This window comes from Pezoporus flaviventris, unplaced genomic scaffold (genome assembly GCF_033815535.1).
Source record: "Pezoporus flaviventris isolate CSIRO_AGI_PZ_B2104156 unplaced genomic scaffold, CSIRO_AGI_Pfla_v1 ptg000007l, whole genome shotgun sequence".
Lineage (NCBI taxonomy): Eukaryota > Metazoa > Chordata > Aves > Psittaciformes > Psittacidae > Pezoporus > Pezoporus flaviventris.
This window is the reverse complement of record NW_026892555.1, coordinates 96,931,253-96,947,817: the sequence shown is the minus strand read 5'-3', so window position 1 is coordinate 96,947,817 and position 16,565 is coordinate 96,931,253. Positions and strand designations below refer to the sequence as shown.

The 16,565-nt window shown below is 39.6% G+C and overlaps 1 protein-coding gene across 1 annotated transcript in view; it reads right to left on the bottom strand.

Annotated features, from left to right (window-relative positions):
- Positions 1 to 16,565, bottom strand: part of TPPP (tubulin polymerization promoting protein) — a 55,960-nt gene that overhangs the window by 28,397 nt on the left and 10,998 nt on the right. The window contains exon 2 of the mRNA XM_061449693.1: positions 14,315 to 14,629. Coding sequence (XP_061305677.1) covers positions 14,315 to 14,625 — 311 coding nt within the window. The 5' untranslated portion in view covers positions 14,626 to 14,629. The remainder of the gene's footprint in view (positions 1 to 14,314; positions 14,630 to 16,565) is intronic.

The following is a 16,565-nucleotide window of genomic DNA, read 5'->3' as shown; positions in this document are numbered from 1 at the left end:
TACTCATACTTTGTGGCCAAGAAATTTAGAAAGCACTAAATGATAACTGAGGTACCCAGCTCCATTCCAGCTCCAGGACATTTCCCCCTTCCCTCTAAGTAAACATTTGCAGTTACAGACTGGTTTGGATGTGGGATTTTTTTTTGAAAGAAGAGTATAATAGTACTTCATACTACACGTAAGAAGTGTCTTTTTATAGCTATTTCTGAAACATAATTTAAATACTGAATGACGTGGATTGAGGTATTTTGGGACTGTGATGCAGCTCACTGCTTCCAAAAATGCTACTATGAAAGCCAGAGCATCAGTCTCCTCCAATCCAAAGTGGGGCTTTCCTTTAGAGTTTAATAACATCAAATTGAAAACTAACACATTTTTATAGGACTGTCCCAATAAGAAAACATCATTATCAGATGGTTTTACAACAGCAAAATTCCATTTTTTCAAAATATTTCACAAGGTTATTTTTTTCCATGCCAAATCACATATAGGCATGAAAGCTATTTCTGAACCTTGTGACAGCTCAATGATAGTGAACTCTCCTGAAAGGTCAGATATATTCAGGTAAGTAAAAAAGCATGTGTATGTGGGAGGGGTTGTTTTAGTGATCCTGAAGACAGGGAGAAAACACAAATGTATGTATATCTTAAAATTTTCTGCTGGCAATATGAGAAGGTGGCAGCATTAAAAACTGACAGCTGGGGTTAACTTAAGAGCACAAGCTCGGTTTATGGGACTGACCATGGAGGGAGATAATAAGGTGTGAAATTAAGAATGAAATGCCAAGTGAAAGAAGAAAAACTAACTACAATGGCAGTCCATATCTGGAAGTCACAGGCAGAGAAACCCACAAGATACAAGTCTGTCATAACCAACAGCCAAGGACCAAATCACAACCTTCAAGAAAGGAGGCTCCAAAACCAGCTACACAACAGCAGAAATATCACAATTTCTCTTTCAAATAAATAAGATGTACAACCTAAATGAAGAAGAAACTGCACACGCCTCCCTTTCTGGAAGACGGCCTTCACATAGGAAAGAGAAAATTGAGTGGTTACAGGAAAGCTCTAAATAAGCAGACCATCTCCAATCTTCCATGCTATGTGTGTTCCTTGTATGGGAAATTTATATCTCTGCTAAAACTCTAACCGTCACAAAAATGTGCTGCTCTCCCTCCCTGGATTAAACGTTTGTCTTTACAGTGCTGACTCACGTGCATCTGAAACCAATCAAGAAGAAATGCAGCAAATTATGACAGTTAACACCAGAACAGATACTCTCTCATTTACATCACACTTCTCTCAATTCAAAGCGAGAGCGTATTTAGAAGATCCAAAACTTTACAATAAAAGGAAGTTTACCAACATATTTTTCTATCTTGTGGACATCATCATCATCACCACAAACCAAAATGACAAGCAACAATTGGGAAGCCTCCAAGATGTTGGAATGAATAGTGAAAGCAGAGAGGAGACTATGAAAGAACAAGTGTACATTCTTTTGGAAATCTGTGACTCATTTAGATGAACAGCTACTGAAGGAAGGTATCAAACCAACGCTAGGAAAGATTCCGACAATTTTGGAGATGTCTAACATAACTTCAGTAACTGAACTAAGGAAGCAGCTAGAATTACTGAACTATTAGGGGAAATTTTTGCCAAATTTAGCCTGTATCTTACATCTGCTGCAAAATCTATCAAGGCACAGGACCCCCCAGCCTGCCAGGATGAAATTAAAGCTGCCATTAGATTAAGTCCAGTTGAACAATGTCACTGTGATCAAATACCACTACATAGTTAATAGCATTTAATAAGAACAAAATACTGTAGAAACTTTTCCTTTGAAAAAGCTTCTTGAAGAGAAATACAAACTCCCTTTTGATACATCTCTTTCTCTCTTTGTCAGGTCACAACTCTAACTTTTGAATACAAACTGCTGCCCTCTTGAATTCTGTTTTGTACAAAGGGCACTTTCTGTTTCATTTCCAAACAGGAATCATTACAATTAGCAATATTAGTAGTTCTTAGTTACTTACATTTAGAAAATAAGGCTTTCCATCTTTGTTTTTCTGAATTACTTAGTGTTGAAGACTACATTGTTTTCAAAGCCACTGATTTTAGCAGCTAAAACAAGAAGGTCAAGTATTGCTCCAAACTGTCATTTGCTGACAGTACGTTATTTCGGTGTAAGAAGGATATTCAATGTAGCAATATTAACTCCTACAACCTTTGGTGTAGGAGGGTAAGTTTTCTAAATTGTGGCCAGTTAATGCTGCAATTAGTATTAGAATTCTGTGCTTTTACTCCAGTGCATATGTCAGAAGACTGTCTTACCTACTATATTCTTATATACCCATTTGATTGAAATACAGAATCTTCTGAATGAGGACTGCTGACAAATTTCCATGGGAGCCAATTAAACAGCTAGTGTCTCATACTCCACTACTGCTGCCCACAGGGTAGACTGCTGTTCATAAGAAAGCCAAATATATCCTTACAGCTTGTAAAGCAAAACTGCAAACTGTCTCTTGCAGAAAAACAGAATGACATAGAAACAATAGATTAAGACAATGTCATGTACATATACATTGTTAAGCTCCATATGCTGTATAGCAGATACCACCCTGGGCATGTTTACTGTGGAATTCCCCTTAACAAGCAACAAACATCTTTGCAGGGTTACATGCTGTCCATTTCTAACCACAAAATCTCTATATTAGATATGTTGATACACGTAGTTAATTTAAAACTAGCTTAAGTACTTGATGCATGTATTTATAGTTAACTTCTCACAATAAGGTCAGCAAGACCAGGAGGAGCTCAACAGCAACTAGTTCAGGCCAATGCTCTACTTTGCCTCAATTACTAAACAAAGTCAGATATGGTAGAACACAACCAAAGCAAGCTTTCTGCACTGCTAAACACCTTATCCTACACCTACAGCAGCCCTGTGAGATCACAGCTACAAAAACTGCCGTTGTGCCTTTCTACCCTGCAGCAGAAGCAGGGTGTCCACCCACCAGGAGGCAAGAGAAGAAATGTTGGCCAGATTCTTCCTAATACATGCAAACCAGGCACATTTCAAGTGCTTATTTAAAAAAAAAAAAACAGCATATGACAATTAACAACACTGTTAAGAGGTTAGTCAATACTTAACTACTGTATCATCACATATGTTGGAGAAGCTGTGCTGTTCAGTAAGTGACTTCTTCCAAGATTAAGAGATTATACTTGCAGCAAGCACGTACTAAATCTAATCAACACTCGGCATAACCTGTTTGGATAACTGTCTCCAGAAAGCACATCTTTTCATCTTCTTCATCTCAAGGCCTTGACAAATGGAGTTGAAACACTTCCAAAAATTTCAACTGTCATGGTAGATAACATCAAGTCAGTGTCCCTAACATTACAGAATTCCAGTTCTTTATGGGTAACCCTTAAGCCTTGATAGCTCTTACGTACCTTCGCTATTTACCTCAGGTGACTGTACCTTCACTGTCCATCTCAGTTACACCTTTCACAGATTTGTACTTGAAGACACAGAACTATAACTCAAGGTAGCCAAAGACTGGGCGACACTGTGTAGCATCTAGAAGGGGAATAAAAGGAACAATCTCCCAAGCATGCATGAGACACTATTGCTGGTCACAGAACACAGGACTAAATCAGACAAACTGTTAAAAATGGCCAATGTTGACTGAAGCTGCAGTCAACTGGATTCGCAAATTAAACTCAAAATCAGACAACTACATCAGCAAGCACAGCTCATCTCAGGATGAAAACCAAACAGTTTCTTTAAATGTCTGCTGAGTACGCTTTCTCTAGCTTTCTTCATCTGGCTAGAGAAGACCAAATAGGCCAGTGTGTTGTCTTGACAAAAGAGATCAAGTTCGTTCTGTGCATTTCAGTCCAACAGCTTTCCCAGCTATGCCATCCACTTCAGCATAATAATATATAATAATATAAAGCTCTCCTATTGCTCTCAGCTGAGGTGAAACAATGAAAGAAAAGCAACCTCCCTGGAAAACAAAACCACAGCTCCAACTCTTCTGTAAAAAGAAATAATTTCTCTTTACTTTTACTATAAAAGCTTAGAAAACCAATCATGTTAGTTCTGCTGTCTTAATAGGATGAGCTGCTGACAAATGGTAAATGTACTGGTCCTCTCAAGGTAATACTACACTAAATACTCTTCACTGTTCATTTTACATCAGTCCTAGGATTTACTGGGAACAAAAAAATGTTGAATCAGATTACAGTCATTACTCTCAGATTTGCATACAGCAGCAGTAGCCACTCTACATGGGGAAGTGACTGGACAGGATGGCAAACAGTGCAGTCACCGTTTTTCATCTACCCCATATCACAGAGCCTCATTCTTGCAGAAGTGAAAACACAACACCTTTTTGTGAAATACAGACTGCACGTGACGATGAGTAAAAGCTGTCCCCCTTCTCCTCTATGATCTTCTCATTAGTAGCCTCTTGTATTTCACCCATACTGCTCTGGGACAGATAAACTCTCCATTCTCAGCATGATCAGTTCCACTCAGAAGCTCAACAATCACCATTCCACAATGAGTAACAAACACCTCAAATATCATGAGGCAGATAAATTCAGGCTTAATTGATACTGCACTGGGAATTGCAACGAGTTTGTCTGGAGATCTTGTATAACTGAGTTAGATTCCAAACAATAAACACAAACCTATCTTATTTTCTTGTTCTGATTTTTCAGTTACGGTGTAATGAACTACAGTCATGTTACAATATCACTGTATATCTGCTGTTAACTGAAAGAAAAGCAACTTATCCTTGTACACACTTTTCTGAGTATGTAAAAGCTATCAGTTTCATCTTTTACAATGACAATGAGCACAACTGCTCCTCTCATTAGCTTACTTTCATTTTTAAACAAAATTTGCAACTTAGGGACATAGAATAAAGACCCAAGACATCTGGGCAATGAAGCAAGTGCTGTCATGTGTCATGAGAGTCACAGCCTGGTGCCAAAGATCACCACTGTTCTGCAGCTGCTGGTGCCCATGATCACAAACAGCACTAGGCGGTACAATGCTCCGCTATATCAGCAGAGACAAACAGATGAACAGGTCTACAGCACAGACTCCTTCTCACCAGGATGGTGGCTTATCCTTTTCTTTAGAATCTTGTACTTTTCTGTCTGCTGAAAGTGCACTCCAGAAAGCTTTTTGCCTAAGTATCCTATGAAGCTTGTGCCACAACTGAAAAACGGGTAACAGTGTAAGACTAAAAGGTTCCCCAAACTTTTAGGGCTCTTCCTTCCAGAATAAAGTGGAAGGAAAAAAAAGAAGGAAAACAATCTAGTGGTGCTTAGGTCATTTTCTTCATTCGGGGCTCTGGGCCCCCACAAGAGGGACCTGCTTGAGCAGGTCCAGATGAGAGCCACAAAGATGCTCCAAGGGCTGGAGAACCTCTCCTATGAAGACAAGCTGAGAGAGTTGGGCTTGTTCAGCCTGGAGAAGAGAAGGCTCTGGGGAGACCTTACAACAGTCTTCCAGTACCTAAAGGGTGCTTACAATTCAGAGAGGGACTTTTTACAAGGGCATGTAGTGACAGGACAAGGGAAAATGGCTTTAAACTGGAAGAGGGGAGATTAAGATGAGATCTGAGGAAGAAGTTCTTCCCTGTAAGGGTGGTGAGGCCCTGGCACAGGTTGCCCAGAGAAGCTCTGGCTTCCCCATCCTTGGAAGTGTTCAAGGCCAGGTTGGATGAGGCTATGAGCAACCTGGTCTAGTGGAAGGTAGCTCTGCCCACAGCAACCACATCAGTGCAGCACCACACAGCTGCAGCTGCATTGCATCCATTTCTGCAGCTAGTATAGTTTGTGGCAAGCTCTCAGTAGCTACGCAGCTTTGCAAAGAACATGGCACCATTCCCAAAAAGGATCTCCAAAACCCATTATGGGGAACTAAACACAGCAAGAAAAACTATTAGATTTCAGGAATATCATACATTCTAAACAGACATGAAGTGAAATGTTTTTTACAATGAATTCTTGTTTCCACTGAAACAGCTCACCTGAAGATATTTTCCACTGCTTTTCACCACTGAGAAAGATTAAGGTTTGATTTAAAGCTGTTCCACAGCTTAAGCAGAAACTTACTCGCTTGATGCAAAACACTGCAGTAAAGTTTCCCTCTGAATTACGAATGTCCAGATAGTACAGAAACATTCCCTTTCTGCTATAGGTATTATGTCTTTTAGCAACTACTGGATCAAACGCAGTAGGAGGTGGCAACCATTAACTAACACATGGACTCCTCTACATCTAACCACTTCAAGTGATTCTTTATCTTCCTTTACTGTGGGTACTGCTTCAAACCCACAGGCTCTGCTAGCAGCCTCAGGGACCTGGGAATCCTGAAGGCACACCTTACTGGTTGCAAATGGAGGCAAAAGAAGGCGCTTAGTATCTCTGCCTTTTCTATTTGTCACTAGATCGCCTGCCACACCAAGCAGTTGGCTCACACTTTTGCTCCTTCACTCCCCTTGTTAGTCTCAACTCAAGCTGAACTTTGGCTTTCCTCACTCTGTTCCTTCATGCATGGGCTATATTCCTCTCACATAGTCTCTCCCTGCTTCCACCTACTGTGTACTCCTTTTTCACGTCTGAGCTCAGTCAGAAGCTCCATGCTCATCCATGCTGCCCTCTTGCCAGGCTTGTTGACTTCCTGCACATGGGAATGGACCATTCTTGTGCTCAGAGACAGCTGTCCTAAAGATTAACCAGCTCTCCTGAGTCCCTCTGTCATCCAGGGCAGTTTCTGGTGGGAAACTGAACAGGCAGATATCTTCCCTTCTGAAGTCCAGGTTTGTAATTCTGTTATCATCTTGCTCACTTCTCTCAAAACCTTACGACTTTACAGTCACCTGCTTGCTGCAACCAAGGCTGTCTCAACTTTTACATCTTTAACCGGTTCTTCATTTGATTGTGAATAACAAGTCCAGAGTATCTCCTTAAATCATTCATCATACACCAAAGACTTTTTTTTTTTTTAATTCAGTTTAGAAATCTCATAGATCACTTCCAGTCATTTTAGCTTGGTTAATGCCACTAATGAGTACCAAGGCCTGGGACTGTGACCAAAGCTCAGTGTGCTTCACTCTCACTCTCAGATTTCTGAAGCCTCTCTTGATACGCTCCAGGTTACCTTTGGAGCACTATTCCTGGTACCCATGAGGAAGACAAGGCACAGGTCAGTCTTAGAAGGCTGGACAAACCTTTGCAGTCCATCTGCAACAATCCCAGATCCCGCACCTGCCAAACAACAAAACTCCTGAGGCATATGGTGGGGACAAAAGATATATCATCCACAACAGGAATCTCCAGTAACTATCTGTGACTGGTACCCATTGCTCCTGACACCTGCTACAGCACTGTGGCCAGGATATGGGGACAGTGACAGGGAAGTGTAACAGCACTTGAGATATTCTGGATGACAAAAGCCATGATCTCTCAGTGATCAGGGATTGAGCCTGTGACTGTTCACTCAACTGTTGCTCAGATTTTGGCTAACACACAGCTCATGCTAAGGCCTAACGTGTGCTGGGAGCAGTGCCATTATGTCAGAGATAGGGCAACATGTAGGCAGGACGCAATGGACACGAAGAGATAAAGATCATTATGCACGTGCAGCTTGCTGTCTCCTGCAGCCAAAATTCTTGCATATTGATTGCCTGGCAGCCTCTTCAGAATCCACTAAGTTATAGAAATTGTATAGTCCAAAGCCCCTCTGTAGGCGGAACAGATCATGACTCGTTGTTGCCAGAAGTCACAAACTTTCAGCCTTCTCCAGCTTGACAGTCTCTGTTCACTTGGTCTCCAGCTGTTGTCCCTCACCTTGTGTAGCTTGGGTTTTCCACAAATACCATGCCAGTGTCATCTTCATCTTCCTCTTTAAAATCTGGAGCCTCAGGGCCTTGACCACAGCACATATTTCACAAGAGAGGCCACCACTGTCCTGACCTCCAAAGAGAGGAAGGAGCACTCTGCAGACAGGACCTGGATCCTTCATATGTTAATCAACTTCTACTTCAATCCATGAAAACTGAGAGACAAAGTCTACTTTGATGTGTAACAGTCTAGAATATACTTGCTTCCTAATCAGAAAAACTAACATAGATTTCACATAGCTGCTATTATAAATTAAGACAATTTTTTATGATGGTAAAATCTGAAGAAATTAGGCTGACAAAAAAAAAAAAGAAAAAAAGAGGCACAAGACAAGATCTCATACCAGAGTTCTACTTCTACTGCTCTATAGTAGTGCTCTATAGTACTGTATATAGTATCATGCAGCATTCCGTATCAGCTGAGCAATGAATCACCCACCACTGCATTTGTAGGCTTTGTGTCTATTGTGATGTCTCCTGACACAAAAAAGGGCATTTTTTAAAATCATAATAAGCATACATCATTATGGGTACAGGACTTACACGCTTTACATGTGCAAAACAAGCCTGCATATCTGCAAGTGAATCTACATCCATCTTCTCGTTAGTGATCACAGTTTTACTTCTAGAATTTATGCCTCTTGGTAAAAGGGGGAAAAGAGTTGTTTTTGCTTTTTTAAAATAAAAAGCCTTTCAAGAATAAAGTGCAAAAGGCAACATTAAATTTGGCATTCTCAGGCAAGAAATGAAATTGGATTTTAATTTCAATTAACATACAGAAACTGTGGTAAACAACACTTTCTGTTGTAACCTACCTGGAGTTTTATCTGTAACTGCACTACTACTTCACTGTTTGCCTGGGAGAGATTTATTAGCACAGATTATGCTCTGCATATAATTCTATATCCACTTAAAACTCGCTTCCTGATGCAGACATATTAAAGTACACAAGTTAACTGTTATCTCTACTTCATGCAAAAAGTAGGATTACACAAATCAGATTCTGTGCCACTATTAAAAGAATCTCTCCAGTAGAGGAGTAAGACACAACTTAAAACTACTATGTGCTTCATTCACATAAAGACCACTTCATACCTATTTACATATAAAAAAATTTAAGAGAGGCTTCAGTAAAATCTTTTGAATACAAATTACTTCAGAGAAACCTAATGGAGAGATACTTGTCTTGAATCAGTGAAGGTGTCAAAGTACTACTCCTCTCAAATATATTAAGAAAACAATAAGTATCTAATTGTTCAATACAAAGAAAAGGCAACAATTATAGTTGACAAATGGGGAAAGCATGTACTCATTCTTGCCAAGAACTATCCTGCCAGCTGCTTAGAGCAAACATATCCACTTTAATTCTTTCACAGTCTTGGTGAACTACTGCTGAATTAAAATCCAGCTGATCTCAGGTGGAAGCACTCCTGTAGAGACCTGACTGATCTTAACTGTGGGAACTAGGCTAAACAGCTGACTGTGCAATATATACTAAGGATAGAGTATGGGTGGGACTGCTCAAAAGTCAGGGCACAATAAAGTGTGTTGTGAAGATTCTCCATGGGAACAAAACCTTTCTTTCTCAGAAAGATGGAGGAGAGTTTCTGGCCTTTAGAACACATGGCTTCCTCAGCAACAAGAAAACATGTCAAAGCAACATAAGAAACTATTGCTGGAATTTGAGAGGACAATTATGCTTTCACTTGATCTTTTACCAAAAATATTTTAGAGGGCAGGGAGTAAGGTATATTTACAAAGCTTCTGTAGATTAACTAGTCCTCAATAACAATCCAGTATAGAACCACAAAAATTTGTTTAAAATTTAACACATAGTAACATCAAAACAAACAAATGTTTCCATGGAGACAACTACCTAAATAAATGCTCACAATGGATCCAAGGCATGACGTCACCCAAGCCTGCCTGCAACCATAGTAACATGCCAGTGTAAACAGAAATATTTTTATTTTTCTATCTAATAATGTCATAGAATTAGCAGTTTTATGGCAGTGCTTATGCCATATTCTTGCAGTGCTGAGTGGTAACACTTCTAAAATAAGATCAGAAGTATTTATATCAGAGCTATTACTATTACCATATTAACTACATACAACAAGTGGAGTATGCGTATGGCATAGCTAACATATCAAATTTCCCAGAGCAGTTGTTGACCCCCGTAAACAAAGAAATTTAAGTTCCTAAGGCAACATGCCGGAATGCTGCTCAGAGATCAGTAACATCTATTCTTCTTGGGTATTCTGCTTTCCTTAATACGAAAACTCTGAAGTTCTGATGCTGTTGTGTCTCACTGTCTTGCTGAATTAAGAAGAATGCAGCCACGTGTTGCTTTTCATATCAAATACAGAACACTTCTGAGCCCTTCTCCTGTGTCACCAATGAGCTTGCTTTCTCCAAGGCAACAAGATTCACTAAATCTATATTTGCACTCTGCAAGCATAACACAAGATTCACAGCCTACAGACTTTTGCAGCTCTGGAAGAGTAACATAAAAGAAACAGTTCATGAGGAAAATTTGCAAGGCAAGTAATTGTTTCAGCTACTAAAAAGATACTCATGGAATTCCCATTCTCATAAAATGCCTCCATTTTCAAATGCTATTGCATGTCTGCACGTTGTATGTCTCTAAATTCAGTAGACCCCACTGTCCAACCACAGTGTTACTGTTGTATGCAGTCCAAAGAACATATGAAGAAAAGAGCCCAAAGTTTTGACTGTGGAAGTATAAAATACAGCAAGGAAAGCTTACTACATAATTGTATTTATACATATACACACTTTTGTTAGTTTTGCTGCATTTTTAATAATTTCATCCCATAGATATTTTAAAGCTTTGTGATCACTTTTCACAATTCCTTCTGCTTTTCCAGATGCAACACGCACAGAAAGATAGTATCATGTGAGATGTCTTTATTACAGTATCAGAGTATGCTACAGATTGGAAGGGACCTCAAAAGATCATCTAGTCCAATCCCCCTGCCGGAGCAGGAACACCTAGATAAGATGTACCTTTATAACAACATAAACTTAATCTCAAATGAACTAATCTCTGAAAGACAGACACATAGTCCCAGCTTTGAAGAAGTATTACGGACTATTCAAGACTTTCAGGAGTTTTGTTCACCTGGTTTGGTAGAGGTGGGTAAGAGAGTCTTCATTACTTCTCAGGATTGAACTGATAAAATCTTTCCTGCGGTAGAGAAAGCTACCAATCACAGAATAAAACCCTATCTTTCAGGAGCTCTTAGGTAAACATATCTGTTACTAATTTCCCTGTTACCCTATTAGCAACACACAGTTCCTATCTATTTTGCTAGTATGTGTAGCAGAACAATAAATGAAGCCTGGGAAAGTTAGCAGGATGACAAACATGGGCTTTATACATAGTAATTCATAAAACCAAAGAACAATTCCGCTGGATTAATTATTTTCTAGTGTCTTAACAACATGTGCTGTTGTCATAAACTATAAGTATAGCTGGTTAGAAAACAAACCTTGCTAAACACAATGGCTCCCCAGTAATATACCCAACAGAAAACCTGTTTGAAAGTTTCACAATGCTAGATGGCAGGTGCAGTTGGATATGATGAACATTTTTTCTTATCTTTTCATGTGTTCCATGGCCAGACTACAAGTGCCAAGACCCACCAGCCCCATCCCGCTGAACCACTCCGGCTGACCACAAGAATCCCAGGCCAAAGTCCATCTTTTGAAACACAGTCTAGCTGAAAAACCTAAAAACAACAGCGAAGTACAGAGCCTTCTGATACTCATAAGCATAACTCAACTACTGAGGCATGGAAGCAGTACTCTGCACTTTCTGGGGAGCAAGAGTTTCTTTTATAGTGTTTAATGTTTTTAATTCAACATAGAAGGGGAAAAATTTGGGTTGTCAAAAAACGTTAGTGCTCTGCTGGGAAAAAGCTGCTGGTAAAATGGAAATGAGTAGGGGCTTATTTTGTGAGTATGCCTATTTTGATGCATTATCAAATCTATTATTATCCTCTAGTTTAGGGTTAAATGTGAGGCAAAAGAGAAAGCAAGGAAAAGCAGTTGCGTAAACATGCTCAAGAAACCCTGTATACTCAGCCTATGCATAAGCCTCCTAAGTTAGAACGTATTACTAACAGTTGAGTAACTGCAGCCATTATATCTTCCCTTGTTAATATTTAAAATACTATATGTGAATAAATGGGATCCAGACTAAAAAGAATTGCTGACATATGCTCTCAAGAATAAAAATGTATATAAAAAACCCCAAACAACACCCCATACTTAAGAAAATGTGGAAGTATACCTATCAAAAACATGTGCATGAAAAAACAGACCTTCCTAGTAAAGACAGGAAAACTCATCCCCATCTGGCACTTAAGCAATATTAATTTAAAAATAAAATAGTTTTAAAAGAGAAGAGTTTATAAAATGCATGTTATATGTACATGTGCAGGTGAGGAACAAGCAAGTAATTAATAAACAAGATAAAATAATTTTGCATTTGATACAGATATCTTCTGAAATATGAAATACTAGAGAGAGGAAAAGACGGTGTTCAAGGCCAGGCTGGACAGAGCCTTGGGTGACATGGTTTAGTGAGATGTCCCTGCCTATGGCAGGGGGGTGGGAACTAGATGATCTTAAGGTCCTTTCCAATGTCAACTATTCTATGATTCTATGGTGCGCTTCTTCCAAGAGGAATGACAGCATTTCTCAGTGGTAATGGGAGGAATGTCTGAGAAACTTGAACAGGCACCTCCCCACAGAGAGCTGAGCTGACACTGCTGAACAATCACAAGGGGATATGCTGACGTATCTCTGAGCTTCAGGTACTCACCATCTCACAACTTATTCCTGTAGAATAGGTCCAAATTTCTTCCACCTCAGCAGGCACCAAAACTGATACTTTATATCTGCTAATGTTGCACAATTGTTTATGCTGTATCATTGGGTTGTCCTATCACTAACTTGCCTATATACTGTAATGAGAAAGTAGGGCTAAGACTCCTATGATGACAGATACAAAGAAATTTAAGACGATGAAACCCAAATAAAAGTTGAAATTAAATGCCAGCACTGTCTATCATAACAAGAAATAAACAACCGTACAGCATAAACACCCATTTCAATAAGCTAGTTCATTGATAGTGTATCTAACTCTGGCAACACAACTTGCAAAAAATACAGCTAGGGAGTCAAAGAGAAAGTGGACTGATACAAGAACAAAAGGATTGAAACATGCATATATGGTGTTCTCAGTTGTCTAGGTAAGATCCCTGAGGAGAAAAGAAAGAAAGAAATCAAACAAGTAATGTCACTTTAACTATGCATGTTAACACTACACAACCTTTCAAGATCAAGGGCCTTCTCTGCCTTCCTATGCTTTGATGCACTCCACAGGATCAGTGCTTGTAGGAAGTTTTTCCAACTGCCCTTGTAAGCCACTCAGTTTGCATGTCCTCCCCAGCATTATACCACAGTAGCTGGAAGCACAAGCCAAATAAATGTTCCTACAAGCTACAAGTACAATTAAGGGGCCCTTGTCAAACATGTCCCTCAACACATGGAGGTGTGAGACAATTTAAACAGTTACTGTGGTAATAAAAAACATAATAAACAAGGCTATAAGATCATGTACCAGGGGAACAGGGAAGGTGAAAATAATCCAATTCTACACATAAAGCAAGAACAATAAATTATCTGAAGTTTCATACAGAATATGTCAGAACAGTTGAATGTCTTCCCTTGGATTTGACAAGTTTCTGGATCAAGCTTGCCTAGGTTTTCAATTTCTGGAGGAAATTTCACTAAAGCTCTAATCTGCTTACAAGCATAAACTAGGATCACTGAAATAATCCTAACCAATTAATCATAACCATGGATTTGCATCACAAATCCACCATCAGTTTGATGTGGCCATACACTTTAAGCTTGAGTAGATATTGTGCTAGACATCAGGACTGTTGTTAGAATAATGGCTTTTAGCAATATCCCACCTTAGCCTATGAGGTTGAGTTTTGGCAAGATATAAAACTACATCCTGACTTCATTCAGATATCCTTCAGGAAACATTCACATCATTTACTGTGGTAAAAAAAAAAATGTTTCTTGGAATAACCTGCATTTGTCCTATTCATATCATACGTCTTTGTACAGTGCAACATCCGTGACACTGAAGTCAGTTTAAGATAGAAGAACAGAAGCTGAAAGCTTTACTTCAGACAAAACAACACAGTCTGATAAAGGAACAAGAAAGAGGTTGATTTTGACAAAGACAAATAGTGTCTCAACATCTGTAAGCAACATATTTATGATATTTACAAAACACTTTGGGAGACAAGGAAACGTTGGCAGAAATGAACTTACTTGATCTTACTGAAGACAATGTCAACATCTGTGATTGTCACGTTCTTCCCATCTATCACATGACAGTCTTTACATAGCTTTGACCAGTTCTTCCCATGCATTTCTTTTCCTGTGGCTCTTGTATCACCATGGATAGCAAATTTTCTAAAGGCCTCTTCCAAAGCACTTAATTCTCCTGCTATGGCTCCCTCATGGGAGCTGTTTGAATCATAGGATAATCGTTTTGCTGCTCGGTCCTTTGCTGGATCTGAAGGAGACTTTGGAGGAGTCTTATTCACAGGTTTGGTCGACTTCGCTTTATTGTCAGCCATTGTGCTACAAAGAAGAGGAGGGTAAACTCATCACATTAAATTGCAGTAATTTAGTTTCTAAGCTACACGCTACAATCCATGTCACAATGTATGAAGAATAAGAGATCTATAAAGTTAGTATGAATTCAGTGCCCTCCACCATCAACCAACAGTCTATATACATAGAACTGTTTAACACTCTGCTTACCTAGAACAGAAAAAATGAAAGCTAACATATAAAAAAAAGGCAGAGAAAGAACATTTCAAAATGAGCACAAACCTAATTTCATCATCATTACCCAACAAGAGAACACTTACTGTTTCTTTGGTTTTAAATAGCAATCACCACAGTCATTCTACTGATTTGGACGAAAATATGCCCTTTACATTGTAAGCATTGCTATCTGTTTTTATTTCTGAAGGTAAAATCATAGAAACACAGAATCAACTAGGTTGGAAAAGACCTTTAAGATCATCAAGGCCAACCATTACTCCACCACTGCCAAGACCATCACTAAACCATATTGTTGATGGCCTCATCTATACAGTTTTTGAACACTTCCAGGGATGGTGATTCCACCACCTCCCTGTTGCCATACCCGATTACCCTCTCTGTGAAGATTTTTTTCCTAATATCCAATCTAAACGTCCCCTAGTGCAGCTTGAGGCCATTTCCTCTTGTCCTATCACTTGTTACTTGGGAGAAGAGATCAACCCCCACCTCACTACCACCTCCTTTCTGGTAGTTGTAGAGAGCAATAAGGTCCCCCCTAGCTTTCTCAGGGTAAACAACACCAGGTCCCTCAGCTGCTCCTTAAGACTTATTCTCCAGATCCTTCAGCAGCTTCATTGCCCTTCTCTGGACCCAACCCAGCACCTCAGTGTCTTTCTTTTATAGACATTGTAGTGAGGGGTCCAGAACTGAACAGAGTATTGGAGGTGTGGCCTCACCAGTGCCAAGTACAGGGGATGATCACTTCCCTGGCCCTGCTGACTACACCATTTCTGATGAAGGCCAGGATGCCATTGTTCTTCTTGGCTGCCTGGGCACAAGCTGGCTCATGTTCAGCACGCACCAATCAGCACCCCCAGGTCCTTTTCCATGAGCAGCTTTCCAGCCACTTTTCCCCAGCCTGGAGCATTGCATGGGGTTATGGCACAAATGCAGGACCTGGCACTTTGCCTTGTTGAACCTCATACCACTAGCCACAGCCCATCAATCCAGCCTGTAATAAACAGCCATTTATTTTGTAGATTGTGGCTTTTTAATTATTAATTGAAAAATTAAATACTTTGAATGTGTAGCAAAAAAGAAAAAAAAACCCTAACATGCCAGAAGCATGTCACAGAAGTCTTTACCTTCTGCCCATACATCTTAACTTGGCAAAAATAAGAGGCACTGGAAAGCCCAGGGATAGGGTGCACTGTTGCTGTCCCAACACGTATAGGAAGACTGTTGCTCGACTCACATCTGTGGTGCTGCTACAAATTTTAACCCATAAAGGTATGCCCCAGGTATCAGAAGTTTGGCAAATACTAGATAAGGGCTGGAAAGTTCACCATACTTACCTCATCTATTCTTCTAAAGCCACAGCTGTACATGTATGTGACTAACACATGCAAAGATTGGTATTTATTTCTAATTAATGTCTTTTTCTGCATCAGACATAAAGTTCTTTGTCTTATATACTGTACTTCAATACAAACTCCTCAGCAACAGAAACAATCCTAAAATTTTACCTCTTCTGATATTGCTTAGCCTCTGTCACTTCAACAACCAAGGCATACCCTTTCCTGCACACTGAAACAGAATTAACCATAACTACCTGTAATGCAGCAGCTACTTTTAAGCTTCATGATTAGAAACAACCTTTTAATAAAAACTTTAGCGAAGGTCCTTTGTCCTTTACAGATGCAGCATAGCCAAAGAACTATTATCAATTTTGAAAACATTCCAGTAA